We start from the raw sequence: 15,069 nt of genomic DNA, 5'->3' as shown, positions 1-15,069 counted from the left end.
AACTAGGAAGCAATGATCAAATTTGCTACAAGAATATGTACAGCTCTCCTAGATTTATCCAGGTTTACTGAACCACAGGGAGTGAAAATCCCATGTCCTTTCAATATTCCCGATCTGCCCCAGCCCGGATGTTTTGAGCATGGAGATCTTCCACATTATTCTGCTCTCCTTTGTCTCAAGTGCTTTCTTGCCAGTATTTCAGAATGACTCGGTGTTAAAGGCAGCACAATATAGCACAGTGGTGCCCAAACTTTTCCAGTTATCTCCCCCCCACACACACCCTCCTCCCCATTACTGCACAGTTGACTCAGCAGAGAAACTCAGGATGATAGCAGAACTGGGGATGGAGAGGAGCTGGGGCTAGAGGGGGAGCTGCAGCTGGGATAAGAGCTGGTCTGGGGGGCAGAGCGGCGCTCCAGCCCCATGCCCAGGGTGGGATGGCCCAGGCCCCACCACAGCCCCCCCCCCCCCCCCCCAATGTTCCTCCATGCTCCCTTAGGGAGGCACACCTCACAATTTAGGGACCACTTATCAAGTAGGTAAAGCAGCAGACAGGGAGTCAGGAGTCTCAGGTTCCATGCCTGACATTCCTAGAGTCATACTGTATGTGTCTGGGCAAAACTCCAGGCATTCTGGGCCTGTTTCCCAAGTTAAAGGGGGGCTAGGGCCCTTCACCAGAAGGTGCTATAAAAAGTGCAACGTATATTCTAAGAAAATCGGACATTGCAGCTGCACTAAATGGTTGCTCCTTTTCCTCTCCAGGGGCAGAGACAGGCCATCTGCTGTGGGAATCACACCCACACAAAAGCAACAGACAAACCCAGACAACCCTGTCAATAAATAGTTTAATGAGGTTACAGGTCTGCAGGAAAACATGGCCGCCTCCACTCCAGCTCCATCTTCTGTCCCGCCCATCAGGCAGGGTGCAGCAATGCGCACAAGCCCAACCAACACATACCACACCTGTACTGCAAGGCCACCGCACCACACTGGTCTTCACAGAAGACACCGCTTCATGCCCAGACACTGGTACAGTCAGGGGCGGCAGGTTTGTATAATTTCTGGTGGTGCCCAGAACCCGCCCCTGCCCAAACTCCACCCCCCACCTGCCCAAGGCTCTGGGAGGGAGTTTGGGTGGGAGGAGGTCTGGGGTGCAGGCCCTAGGCTGGGGCAGGGGACTGGGATGCAGGCTCTGGGAGGGAGTGCAGAGGTAGGGGGTGCAGGGGTGAGGGCCGTGGGAGGGGCTCAGGGTGAGAGTAGGAGTGTGGGGGGTGAGGGCTCTGTCTGGGGCTGGGGGTTTGGGGTGTTAGAGAGGCTCAGGGCTGGGGCAGAGGGTTGGTGTGCAGGGGGATGAGGGCTCTGACTGGGACTGGGGATAAGGTGTTTGGGGTGTTGGAGGGGCTCAGGGCTAGGGTAGAGGGTTGAGGGTGTGTGGGGGGTTGAAAGCTCTGGCTGGGGGTTTGGGCTCTGGGGTGGGGCAGGGCTAGGGATGAGTCTGGGGTGCAGGCAGGCTGCTCCGGGACAGGGGCCAGAGAGGAGGACTCCCCCCAGCCCTTTCCCTGCCAGCAGCAGCGAGCTCTGGGGGAGGAGCCCCCCTTTCCCACCCCTCGAGCAGCACACTCACCCCCACCACTGTCACTGCACATGCTCCTAGGGCTCCTCTCAGGTCCAGAAATCTCCCTTGCCTCCCCCATGGTGGGTGCTGGGGGCTGCTGCATGTGCCTCCTCCCCTCCTGCTGCCCTTCACTGTAGCCTCACTGGGGGTGAGGGATGGGGCTGCCTCCTTGCCCAGCATGGGGCAGGAGCAGTGACTGTGAGCAGGGTGGCCCCCTGTGCTGGTGGCGGGTCCCGCCGGAAAAGGGAAGGGTCTGAGGTGGAAGGGCAAGCTGAGTCAGTCTGCCCTGGCAATCAAGATGGGGGGCACTAGGACCCTGTGGCAGCAGCTGCTGCAGGGACACAGCGCTGCTCAGAAGAGGCACCCAGGGAGGTGCATGGGGGCAGCAAGCGGGGGCCGGGGGACACTTGCGGGGAGGTGCGTGAGGGCGGCAAGTGCGCCGGGCAAGGGGGCACCCAGCCCCAAATATTGGTGGAGCTGGGCCCCTGGGCTCTGAATATTGCTGGTGCCAAGGCACTACGTGGCAATATAACTCGCTGCCCCTGGGTACAGTTAATACTTCCCCTAGAACACACAACCTCTTCCTCCGGCCTCCGCTCCGCTGCAGGCAGGACGTGCTCCAAGGACCAGACGTTCAGTGGACTGCGGGTCCCAATCCACGCATGCCAAGACATCAAGACACAGGGAGGTGAAATGAGTGAAAAAGAGGGCAGCAACTTCAGGCTGCTCATTCCCAACTGCATGTCTTGGAGGCTGTGCCCGTGGATTGGAGGCAGCCCTAGAATGGAAGTCGCTTCAACTGCTCATATGTGATAAAAAACTGGGGGGCATGTCAAGGAATGGGGCCAACATACTCGTGCAGCCCTCCCACCCCACACAGGCTCCTGAGCGCTCCAGTTGCTGCTGACCAAAGCTCACATGCAGCAGGAAAGCCAGAGCAGCTCCACCCTCACAGCCAGCATGGAAATCATCACGGAGCTCCAGTGTCAGTCACTCCAAGGAGCTCCCTGGCACTCCACACAGGACCACGTCCTGCAGCTGTCTCAGAGAGATCCTACAGGAGGCAGCTGCAGACAACTCCCTGGGGCCAGGGCTTGCTGGGGCATTCTGAGAAGCCACTGAGGAGGAAAGTGCACTGAGACTTTCAGCTTTACTGGTCATGGTTGGTAAACAAACTGCTGTGGCTGACTCTTATTTTGGCAGCTATGTCTGAATGGAGTAGGGATACCCCCAGCAGGTAGGAGTTTGTACTCTAGAGCAGTGCTACTCAAAGTGGTGGTCCGCAGACCGGGGCCCGCTCGCGAGCCATCGGCTGCCCGTCTGCGCGCACATTGGGAAAAAAGGTTCCTGGTCTCCCACATCAGATTGCTTGAGAAGCACTGCTCTACAGTACACTTGCTGGAACAGGTTAGTCCTGTTGGCCCCATTCCTTGCCACATGCCCACAGAAGGACAGAAAATCTGCAAGAAAGTCTGGCGGAATTTCTCCTACAGTAGTGTGAGGGGTTACCACAATACAGCTAAACGCCCACACATGGCAAGGCCACACTACCACTTCCAAGAGGAAAATATCGCCAGAAGCCTTCCTTTAGGGGGCACTACAGCTAGAAGCAGCCTGCACATGGGGAGGGGGAGTGGTCAAACCCCATGGAAGCCCAGCAGAGGGAAGTCTCTAACCCTCTCAAACAGCTGGGACAGGATAGAGGGCTCACTCAGGGCTCAGCTGGCCACCTCTGCCTCTCCAGTATATGTGCTTTCCACACTGGGAGGACACATTTTTCAGAAAAGTAAAAAAGGGTCCAATACAAGGCTTGAGGTACAGGATAACTGCAAACAGTGCCTGTTCCGATCACCTGTCCTATGCATCCCAAGGCTTTCCCCAGACTTCATCCCAAAAGCAGGGGCCTGCTCAGAGACTGCCAGCCCCAAAGGGCTCAGAGCAGATATGGGGACCTCAAACCAAGCAGCTCACTGTAATGAAGGTTTCCTTACAATTATAAAGCCACAGCAGAACTCCCTGCTCTGGCGACACAAGTGGGACATAGGACTAGCCACTCAGCAGACTACATTAGAAGCTACAATGCACCCCCTGCTGGTTTCTTGGCCATGCAGTAGGCTGCAGCTGCGTTGTAATCTGCACGATCACTGTCCATGAAGGGCAGCGAGTACATCTGAGTGCGCCATTGCAGGGAAGACAGAGCCATGACTTGATTTGGTTAATGGGGCTAATGGTGCCTGACTAGAGCAAGAACCCTGTCTGCTTCGTGTAGTTCTTTCTGTCCTGGACTTTCTCCTGCTAGCCGCACCCACACTGTCACCCAGTCACTCTTTCAAGGATACAATGATATTCCAAGGGCCAAGCCGAAGCCAGTTGGGCCAGAACCCTTTATAGAGTGCAAAGAAGCCCTCACTCTTCCATGTCTGGAGAAGAGAGAGACAGAGTGACCACGAGATGCTCCCCAAGTGCACTATGAAACAGGGTTGTTTCTGCTAAAATGACTCCAGTAGCGTCCTAGTTGCTCTTGCCTATTCCTGAAGAGACAGACTTGGTCTCCCCTCCCTACATACAATGTAGCACCCTTCAGCACAGAACAACTCCAGTCTAACTGGCTGGTGCAAGGCAAGATGTTCTTCTCAAAGCTCTGCTCTTGGAATTAGTTTGGGGCAGTTCTCTGGCCTATGTTATACAGGGGGTCAGACTAGAGGACGCAATGGTCCCTTCTGGCCTTGGAATCTATGAATAAGATCTTGGGCTGTCCCTGCTCTGACTGTCTCTCCCCCAACTCCCAAAGTCCCATCTCACAGGAACAGGCCCAGGGGGCAGCTCCTCAAGTCCATGTTTAGTGCACTGCAAGACTCCTGGAGAAGAATGCTCCATGGCTGGTGCCTTTTGCTGCGAGGATCAGAGTCACGTGTGACATCAGATCCGGCTCAGGCTCAACTGGGCCCTGATGGCTGTAACCCCACTTGCCCAACACTATCTGGCTTCTTACCTTTACTAGACCATCCAGTGTGCCTTTGTAGAGCTCCACAGTTCCCACTATTGCCCTCTGGTTCATCATCCGTGTTCGCACCACGTCCACTGGGTTGGAGGCGATGGCTCCGGCCAGCCCACATGTAAAACTGGAACTAAATGCATCAAAGCATTAGAGGCTGCTCCGGGCCCAGGCTGGTGACATGCCTCACACACATCCGAGGGCACAGGGAGAGCGCTCTCCACGAGAACATAGTGCAGCTAACTTTTTTTGCTCCATCTGTTCTCATGCTGTCTGTTGCCATTCAGAAACCCATGGTGCAGACAAGATGCACATGCCATCACTCCGGCAGGAGGAGCACATTCATCATTGCAACCATCTCCTAAATCCAAGCCCCAGAGGTTGTAATCCCCCATGGGGCTTGGGGAGATTTCAAGCCTCTCCTAAATCTGGACTCAGGGACAAGCTGCAGTTTCTTGCCATGACGCATTGAGATCCGCCAAGGGCTGTGGCACTGCAGTCATGGCAGGTGGTTTTTGGAAGCCTGCAGGGGCTGAATTCAAGGACTGGGTGCAGGGCTGGTATTGGGGATGCTTCCTCAGAGTGAGTGCTGCAAGAGCAGAAGACCAACACTGAGAATGGCAGCTGGAGTAGAGCAAGGCAAAGGCAACCGTCTTACTACTCCCCTCCCTTGTCCTTGCTCTCACTGTATCCTGCTGAATTCCTCCCTCCAGCCATGTGGTGCAAACTCAGCGGTTGCCCCACAGCACCCCCAGCTAAGAAACCCTGACAAAAGAATCATCTCACTGAACCACTCTGCAGCAACAGCCTAGAATCAGAAGCCAGGGCAGGGGAGGAATGGGGAATAAAGTAGCTAGGAATGCAGCAGCTCATGTCACATGCTCTACAGAATTCCTGTTCCCAACCTCCTTCACCTCTCCTCCTGTAAGTCCCACTGGATTCTAGCTGGGAGACCTGCACCACATGCCATCCTACTGCCCACATGCCAGGCAGCTGAACTGCTGTGGAACTGCTCTCTGTAGACCCCCAAGAAGTGGATGCCACTGCAGAGCTGCAGTCCTTGCCCCCTCAATAGGATCTAGCCAAGCTGCTGACATTGCATTCAGCATAATCAGGAACTGGTCAAGGGTTAACCCCACAGGCTGCACTGCATAATTACATCCTGCCCTTCTCCAGCATGTCTGACAGGCAACGCCTACCCCCACTGGATCCAAAGAGAGCAGAGGGGATTGCAGATACTCACATGAAGTGGGCAAAGATTGTATCCCCCATGAACCCTGAGAGGATCAGGTGCTTCTTGGTGATGTCGTAAACTGGCAGCTCCACTCCAACCACAATGGCAGCTCTCTGCGCCGTGGGGACTACACCCTACCAAACACAAGCACTCAATTTACCACTGGAGGCAGGGCCCCATTCCTCCTAGACACTCTGAAAAGCCCTCCCACGGTAGTCAGCCCTGCAGCCCATGACCATGCCTTCTGGCTGCCTCCCCTAGTTCACCAGCTGCACTTGCCCTTGGATAAGGGAAGCCCACTGTCTCTTGGTTTTACTTCCAGAGCCCTCCTCCCTTTGGGCATGACTCCCCATCCTGGTTTTAGAGAGTTATGCTCCCTCCACCCTGACATCACTTCACTAACAACATGAACTGTGTGTCCTGCCACTCTGTCCCCTGGCCTGTAGCCTGGCTGGATCAGGCTCCTCACCTGCCCCCAGAGACCCCAGCTGAAGCCCTTAAATCACTCAACTTCTCCCACTGTGCAGCACCTAACAAAACTAGAAGCCAGCATAGATTAACCAGAAACAAGATGCAGTTATGCAGGGGCCACATCCTCCCTGTCAGCATGGCAAGGAGCTGCTAGGACCCCAGTCTCTTTTGCACCACAGCCTATGATCTGGGAGTCCAACCTGGCAGAAGGTTGCTCTGGCCTGAGAACAGATTACAAAACAGCTGAAGGAAACAAGAGTAAGTTAGAAAGAGCCATCTGAACTGACTGCGAAGCAACCCTCAAGGAGGCCAAACAGGTGACCCATTTCCACAACAACAGACGAGAAATTCCTGGGTCAGAGAAAAACCATGGGCAATGGACTGGAGAAGGAGATAGGACAGTGATGGCTGCCCCTTCTGGGCACTGTAGAGAAGTGTAAGGACATTAATGTCCTGGATGCCACTCTCTCACCCGAAGGAAAACCCTTTGGCCTGCAGATGCTGGGGGAATTCTTCAGTACATCCAGCTGGCAAACAGGCCAATGAGAAGATATGGCCTTCAGACCACACCAATCCGCAGTGACCTGAGGGAGGTTGATTTAAGAATCCCATTGCCCGTCCCTCAAGAGCTGTTTCATGTCTATCCTCTTCCCTATCTTCTTCGGCTTCTGTGTAACTATTACCAAACTTGGTCAGCTCCAGCATTAATTCACCTCCACACTACCATTGCTACAATCAGTATGACAAGCTGAGGCTTCACAAGCAGGCTCACCTCAGCATGAAGGAGAGGTGGCAGGAGGGGGCCAGGGCATGCCAGCTTTTAGACCAAGAGAGTGAGCTGGGGCCAGGGCTAGCACGCACCCACTTGTGACTGACCTGACTGTGTACTGTATCCTGCCTGCAGCACGTGTCCGTGAGACAGATGTTTTCCTTTCTTTTCTATCCTCTCTTCCCCTCTCGTGTGCGTTTGTCTAGAGAGCAGGAATAATCTTAACAGTAACCGCTGAGCCAAAACCAGCAGCGGAGATACTCCTTACCCTGCCCCTCCCTTCCAGCCCAGGAGGCTCTGGAGTAAGCGAGAGATTTAGGGACAAGTATCTTCCCTCTGAAGGATTGTACTGAATACATGGCAGAGATAAAGGGGAATGCTCCATTTGGGAAAGCCATCTGACTTGGGAATCCCAGTACTGGAGCTCTCTCCAGTTTGGGTTTGCTGGTTCAAGCTCATGGAAGGATTTCTATGGCGAGGTCACTATAGTAAAAGCAGGCCAAAGCGTCTTACCACAAACCCCAAGCAGTGCGGCTAACTCCTCAATGCACTAACAGTAACAAGTGGGCTCTAAAGCATATTAGCACCTTTAAGCTCAAGATCCTGTCTTCCCAATCCACCCTTCCACCAGTCACCAGGAAGCTGCCATCCTGCTGTCATTCACACACACACACAGGGCAGATTCCAGGCAACAAGGGATAGGGGGGTCTCAGGCTGGACACAAGGCAGAGCTGAGGCTGGTGCAGAACATTAACTGTGGATTTTCTCACCTTTAAACAACTTGTGTCTTTAAGCTTAAGTGTTCTGGTGAGGACATTCAAGGGAAACACTCGCTGACATTGAGAACTCCTCCCCTGACAGCGTACTCAGCCTCAGGCTTCTGTGAGGATGCCACAAGCTATTCTGCTGAGTTCTGCAGACTCTTCCTCACTAACCTCACAAGGGTGTTCAAAACCCACTGAGAGATACCTAGGCTGAGTCACTCTTCAAGAGGTGAGCTAGGGGGAGGAACAAGGAGGATCCAACTGCTGGATCCTGCTCTGCCTGTTAACTATTCTGCAGCTGAACATTCTGGGAAAGGGGCAGGTTTTGGAAGACTGGACTCTGAGCATGAGGGGACCTGTCCCATTCACATCCTGCTTGTGTTCCAATCCAACACATACACAGAGTGACCTTAGCCACAGTTTCTCCATGGACAGCAGACAAAACAGCAAGCCTGCTCCTGTCCTTGGCCCGGTCACTCTCCAGATGCTTCACTTACACCAAGGGATAGCAGCACACCGGGATCAGAAGGTGAACTCATCACCTGGCTTTAGTCAGAAAATGGCAGTTAAGGAAGCAGTTTACTATTCTGCTGCCTGAGTAGAAAGGACTCTCAGCAGTGGGTACTTACCCTCCAGAGCCCACGCGTGCCTTCCTGCTGGTAGATATCAATGAAGCTGCCAATCATGCCCCCCTGGAATAAGCTGCCTTGAGCCTGCATTCGAATCTGAAATGAGGGGACAGATTCCATCAGGCAGCAGTGGCTGCCGAGCAGAGTTATGTTAACATACAGATTCAGCTCCCACCTAGGACGGGAGAAATAGCCAAGTATAGCGGAGTAACATCCAACTGCCCAGTGGAAGAGTTATTCAGGCGCCAGGAAAGTGCATTTGGAGGAATGGCTAGGTCGCAGCACCATGAAAGTGACAGTGGACTGGAGAGGGCAGGACCTTATAGGACTAGCTAATGGATCTCAGTGCTCAGAGGTCAGACAAAGAACAAAGCAAGGGAGGCAATTTTTTTTTTTTTTTAAACAGAGGCTGAGCCCCATGTGAATTCAATCAAGAGAGACTCCCCCAGATGAGGCCCCCTAGACCTAGCACCAGGACAAAGAATAGGCCAGGCTGGGCTCTGCTGTCACTCTGCAGGACTGGAGTAACAGGGGGCTACAGATCAGAATGGAGGTCCATCACCAAAGCTGTGGGTAGTGGCCATGGGGAGAAGGCTTGTGGCATGCCTGACTACTGGCCAGCACTCTTAGTCCTTTGCACAGTTCACCCAGTGCTGGGGCTCCAGAGCATCTTTCACCACAGAGCTCAGCAGCTGCATTTTCCACCTCCTTCCTGCACCGGGCTGTGGCTCCCTCATATTACCTCTCTCCTTCACTCCCCCAACCAAGGTAGTGCTTTCTTTCTACACCCAAGCCAAAGCCTGGCAAGTGGCTTGGAGGGCAATCCGCTCCAGCTGGAAGAAAGGAAAGAATCAGCTTAATCATATCAGGACCTGGCCCATCAGGGACGGTCCCTCAAAACAGGCACCTCTTACCTTCAGCACATCTGTCGGGTTGGCCAGCGTGGACGAGATCACCCCTGAAACCACCCCACAGATCATGTTGATTAGCAGCGTCTCATCTGCAATTAGGCAGGGGGAAAGAAGGTCAGAGCCCAGAGATGGTGATTCAGGGAGCCTACCAGAGAAACTGAAAAGCTTTGGGAAGAAAAGGATGGAAAAGTCCAGCTACCAATGCAGAGAGCGAAACTGTGGGGTGCAGAGACTAACCAATTACTTAAGCTGTTGGCAAACCTGTCCCCTAGCTGCCAGGGCCCAAAGGCAGTGGCAGTGATGTTGGGGCTTCAGCAGTATTCTGCAGAGGAGAAGGCAGTCTCTGAACTCAGAGCCTGGCAGAGAGAGAGAGAAGCAGATTGCCAAGCACTTCATTTCTAGACATAATTATCTGTAATTTCAACCTCCCCGATGGCACTGTGAGCTGATTTCATGGGCACTAGGTTTGCAAATGATTTTTTGGGTCATCCAGTGCTGCAGAGCTTTGAGCTGGAATCCTTAGCAGCTGAATCCGAAACACAGAGGACAGAGACTGGACAGCCCAGACAGAGTGGGTTAGGAGCAATTAGTTCAGAAGGAAAAGCCTCCACGCCCAGAGTTAGAGCAGTGGTTATGCTGGGAAAGGGCAATGGTACTGACCGCAGCACTCTCCAGAGGAGACCAGGCCACTGGCAGCCCCAGCCCTGCAGGGAAACAAACATTTAGAACACAGTACCAAGCTGGAAGTGCTGCAGCAGCAAATGGAAACAGACAACTTGTGACCCAATTCACATTCCATGGAGTCAGATGCAAGGAAGGACCATCACTTGTGAGTTAGGGCAGCACCTGGGACTGCATTCTATCCCAGGCTTGCTGCATGGCTGTGGCAAGTCCTTCCTCATCAGTAACTCAGAGGCCCACCTCTTGAGGTGGCAACTGCGAATCAAATCCATCAGGGTTTGTCAAATGCTCAGAGCTCCTTGAGAGAAACTGCACTGGATTTTTATTGCTTCAGTATGCAGGTGGGGAGAATGGAGATCCTGTGGCCTGCCCCAAAGCAGCCAGGAAAGCACATCTCAGGACTGTTCACACATGCCCAGCTCTGGAGGAAGGGAGAAGGCACGGAACTAAGGGGACGATAAGCTCTGAGCAAAAGCAATGGCACTGGGGCTCAAAGCCTCTGGAATGGAGATGGGAAAGGTTAGTTAACCAAGCCTTAAACTGCTGCTGCACAGGGCAGTCCCTGGGGTCGGGACTGTGGGAGTGGGGGCTTTGTCCTGAAGGCAGCTGGGAAACTGGAATGATAAATAAGAATCAGATACTTTGAGGAAGGCGAGGTGCTATCCAGGCCTCAATGCTGCAACGGCAAAATGGGGATAATCCTTCCTTTCCCCACCCTTTTTTCTGTTTAGATGGGAAGCACTTGGAGGCAGGGCCTGCCTCTCAAGTGAGTCCGAGCGGCAACCAGCACCATTGGGACCTCTATCAGCTATCCCCAGTGTTGGGACAGCAGGAAATGGAACGCAACTCAGCTTCTTTAGGATTCAGCAGCTGGGCCGGGTAGAGAAGGGAAAGAACTGAGAAATGGAATGGGTGAGGGGCTGGCCTCAAGATTTCATATTGTGCCATTTGTGACAGTTCCAGAGACATCTCAACATGACGCTTCACTGACACTGACCTTCTAAGCGATCTACAAACAGCCGCTTCAGGCTCTGGTAAATGCCAATCTTTATGGTGCCATAAGATGCCTGTCTCAGCAATGCAGGAGCAATCCTGCAAGGACAAACAAACACAAGATCTGGTTACACACTGCAAGGCCCACCAGCACCATTGTGCCCCTGGAGGCTCCAGCACAGCTCACGCCCCTCAGATACAAGCTCATGTAACACACACACCTGTTGTGGGCTCCCGTGCACCTGACAGGCACAGTTCAGCAAGGGAGCTCAGCATCACAATACCTCCATGGATTCTGAGAACAGGCCAAGACTGGAACAGCAGAGGATACTGTATGGTAAGGGATAAGCCCTTCAGCAGGGTGAGCTCATACAGACCCTGCCTGCACTGCGAGTGGCTCATGGCAGAATTACTAGTTCAAAGCTTATTGGGTGCCAAACTCAACCCGTCCGAACATGAAGAAAAGGAGAAGCCTGGACCTAGCTTGTCCACATTCTAGTGCCTGACACATAACTGTTTTGAAGGGGCTTGTACAAGACACTCAACAAGGAGACAGAGTTACCCCCTACTTCTCCACCTTTATGTCACTGTTATACGCAGAGCAGCTCCCAAGAAGTGATCAGCTATCACACCCACATGCCTAACACCAATGAGAGAGCAAAGTGCTGTCTGAGAAGTACAACTTTGCACAATATCTTGGCATGGCATAGGGATGGACTGGCAACACATCTCCAAAGGAGCCAGACCCAAATATGTTTAGACTATAGCAGCCAAGCAGTCTTTTGGAGAAGGAGCAAAGAGGATGGCCTGCCTCCCTCCCCCTCTCCTCTGAGACTTCCTGGGTCTTTATTTGGATATTTCAGACCCATACATCATCTTGGGACACTGACCAAACATACCAGCCACTGGAGAGTCCAAGGACTAGAAAGAGTTCCACCTAAACTTGCAGCGACAGGCCGTGTTCCCAGGCTTTTTAACAAACATCAGTCGAACATTCAGTCGAAAAGATGTGGTGGTGGCTCAGTGTGAGAAAAGGGAAAGCACATGGCCACAGGTCAGACTGTAGCCCTCTCCCCAAAGGGTGCAGCAGGACAATGTGCATGGGGTAGGAGACTCTGCACACATAGGATATCAAGCAGAGAGCCTTTTGCTGGGAAAAGGAGGCATCAGACCTTACCCAGAATAGAGAGCCAGAATCCCCTCCTCCTTGTAGATTCGGAACAAGGCATGGAACATGCCCCGGTACTTGATCTCTCGGAAGCGAGCATCAATGCTTTGACCTTGTACTTGGAGGCGCGTTTTGGTGAGGTCCACAGGAAAGGTCCCTACAAATGGAGAAAGGCTCCAGTCAGGCTGCAGTCCCTGCAAGGTGATGGGGAACAGTGTCCCAGGAAACAGACTAGCACCCTCAAGAGTACAACCACCAGTCAGGTCTCCGGCACCCACAGGGCTCAAATAAGTCTCTTACGTTAAAGAGCTCAAACAGACTGAGCAGAGTAAAGTCGCACAGAGAGGCTGTCTCCCATCCCACCTCCTGTGTGTCCCTGGGACAAGGACAGGCACTTTATACTAAAAGACCACAACCAATCATTGTGATGGTCAGACTGGCTTCCTGCACAACACCAGCCAGACAATTTCACCCAGTGATTTCTATGTTGAAACTAACAATCTGTGGGTAAACTAGAGCAGATCTTTTTAGAAAGAGAGATCCAGCCTTGACTGAAAGACTGTGGTATGAAATTCATTTTTGGAAAGTTGGCCCTATGGCTAATTATGTTTACTGTAAAAATGTGCCCCTCAATTCCAGTCCAAGTTTATCTAGCTTTCAGACACTAGAGCAGGGGTAGGCAACCTATGGGATGCACACCAAAGGCAGCAGGCAAGCTGATTTTCAGTGGCAATCACACTGCCTGGGTCCTGGCCACCGGTCCAGGGGGCTCTGCATTTTAATTTAAATTTTAAATGAAGCTTCTTAAACATTTTAGAAACCTTATTTGCTTTACATACAACACTAGTTTAGTTATATATTATAAACTTATAGAGAGAGACCTTCTAAAAACATTAACATGTATTACTGGCATGCGAAACCTTAAATTAGAGTGAATAAATGAAGACTCCGCAGGCCACTTCTGAAAGGTTGCTGACCCCTGCACTAACTCTGCCTTTGCCTGCTGTGACCCAGAGCTCTCTGCTGCCAAAAATCTCCCCACACGTGGTGCCCCGATGGTCTCGGGGCGAGCTACAGAGATCCTGCTCCTGCAGGCGGCGCGGGAAGGAAGGTTTGCCAGACCAGGCTCAGGTCGGTCTTGCAGCTCCTCTCTGCGAGCCCATCGCCACGCCCCTGGTCCGCTCACACTCCCCCCGCAGCGCGGCCCGGGGAGCCCCGCTCAGCGCCTCGCCCGCCGTTACCCCGAGCCCTTCCAGCGGGGCCAGGCTGCCGGGAGGGGCGCAACTCCCCGCCCCCGGCCACAGGCCCGCGGGGTACGGCGCAGGGGCGCGGCCGCGCGCCTCACCGAACTCGGCCACCAGCGAGGCCAGCCCGCCGTAGACGAAGGGTTTCCAGTTCAGCGCGGACATCGCATGGCGGAGCGGGGCCCGGGCCGGGCCGGACACGGGACTTCACGTCACGGCGGCGCGCGCCGGAAACGGACCGGTGACCGGCTGAGGAGGACAGACTCGGCGCGGCGATGGACGCGGGGGTGGGGCTCCCGCGAGAGAGGCTAGGGGCGGGACTACGGCGTCCCTCGGTCGCGCCTTCTTTACGCACAGCCGCGCGAGCGATGACGCCGGGCAGTGACGTGAGCGACCGCTAGCCAGAGATCGGCGGCGTCGGGCTTGTTGTCCCTTGTTGCAACGGGGGGCAGGGCCACGCGAGGGCCGCCTCTTTGGAGTGGACGGTGCCCCTCGCCCAGCGTCGTGACGCACGGACGCCCATCCTTGCCCAGCGTCGTGACGCACGGACGCCCATCCTACTCCCCTCTGTGTTGGGGCGGGTTTTACTTTTTTGGCCCAATCAGGCTTGTTACGGGCGGTTGTCCTGGCAACGCGCACGGCGCGACCATGGGCACGCTCCGTTTTCTCCTGTCCCCGGGCGGCTCGGGGGTCCCCGGGCTGGCTGCGCTGCTGCTCCGAATCCGAGGAGTCGCGGCCGCGGAGGGCGAGTGTGGCGGGAAGCCTCGTTTGCGCATGAGGGAAAGGGGATAAATCCCGCCCCTCGCCCGCGAAGTCGGCGCCGCGGGGTCGGACCGGCCTCGGCGCAGCGGCGGCCTGGAGAAGCGCGCTGCCCGCCTGCGCAGCGGCAGGTCCGCCCGGCCCGGCCCGGCGTCTCGCCCGGCTCCTGTTGCCGGACTCTTACAGAGCACTAGCTGGTGCAGCCAGAACCCCTCCGCCCCAGACAGCAGGGCTAGGCCCGGCGTTTCCGCACCCGCTCTGATGTTCCTCGTAAAAATGGTGTTAAATGTGATTCCAGTGCCACCCCGCCATGGGGCTGAACGTGTCCCTGGGAGACAGATTGCAACTGCAGCGATGGGAGACTGGCCGTACCTTAGCACAACCAGGGCCGTCCTTACCCATGCGCAAAGCAGGTAGCTGCATGGGGCACCAGCTGCATGCTGCTCCAGCCCCTGGTCTGGCTCTTCCCTGCCCGCCCCCACTCCCCTGAGGAGTGCAGCACAGCCAGGCCGCTGCACTCACCAGCAGCGAGAGTGCAGCAACTGGGCCCCAGCCACACTGCTGGTGAGCGGTTCCCCCTAGCCCCCAAGCCAGCCCCTGCAGAGGCCTGTGGCCCAGCTCCCCCCCCCTCCCCCACAGAGGCCTGGAGGGCTGTGTAGGGCTCCAGAACAGCTATGGACCGCCCTGAGCACAAGAGTACTGTAGGAACCCATTCTGCAATGGGTACAGGGCCAAAAGAAACAGGACTTGCTGCCATTCTAGATGGTGTGGCACCCATGAGTGTGGAATACTTCAGAGGCTGCATGTGGCTTAGGACCAAAGGAGAAATGGTCTGA

At 54.6% G+C, this 15,069-nt stretch overlaps 1 protein-coding gene across 2 annotated transcripts; it reads right to left on the bottom strand.

Moving 5' to 3' along the window:
* Nucleotides 1–831: 831 nt before the first annotated feature.
* SLC25A14 (solute carrier family 25 member 14) lies at nucleotides 832–13,963 on the bottom strand. 2 transcript variants are annotated; one of them, XM_073360661.1, is made up of 9 exons: nucleotides 13,576–13,957; nucleotides 12,240–12,387; nucleotides 11,067–11,161; nucleotides 9,392–9,477; nucleotides 8,478–8,573; nucleotides 5,854–5,978; nucleotides 4,608–4,743; nucleotides 3,955–4,035; nucleotides 832–2,435 (listed from the first exon to the last, which is right to left on the bottom strand). In XM_073360661.1, exons 1-9 carry the CDS (start codon nucleotides 13,637–13,639, stop codon nucleotides 2,394–2,396), a joined length of 873 nt encoding a protein of 290 aa, XP_073216762.1. In that variant the 5' UTR covers nucleotides 13,640–13,957; the 3' UTR covers nucleotides 832–2,393. The 2 variants fall into 2 exon arrangements, with proteins under 2 accessions (XP_073216762.1, XP_073216761.1); XM_073360660.1 differs by lacking the exons at nucleotides 832–2,435; nucleotides 3,955–4,035 and having other exon boundaries at nucleotides 4,042–4,743; nucleotides 13,576–13,963.
* Nucleotides 13,964–15,069: the final 1,106 nt, after the last annotated feature.

This window comes from Lepidochelys kempii, chromosome 9 (assembly GCF_965140265.1).
Source record: "Lepidochelys kempii isolate rLepKem1 chromosome 9, rLepKem1.hap2, whole genome shotgun sequence".
NCBI classification, from domain to species: domain Eukaryota; kingdom Metazoa; phylum Chordata; order Testudines; family Cheloniidae; genus Lepidochelys; species Lepidochelys kempii.
This window is presented reverse-complemented; position numbering and strand designations above follow the sequence as displayed.

What these genes read in the sequence shown, in the direction of transcription:
- SLC25A14 (XM_073360660.1), bottom strand. Translation starts at nt 13,639, where the DNA reads ATGTCCGCGCTGAACTGGAAACCCTTCGTCTACGGCGGGCTGGCCTCG. An exon ending in ACCCGACAGATGTGCTGAAG is followed by an intron (nt 8,574 to 9,391) that starts GTAAGAGGTGCC and finishes CCCTCATTTCAG; the next exon opens with ATTCGAATGCAGGCTCAAGG. An exon ending in GCACGCGTGGGCTCTGGAGG is followed by an intron (nt 5,979 to 8,477) that starts GTAAGTACCCAC and finishes TGTGTTTGGTAG; the next exon opens with GGTGTAGTCCCCACGGCGCA.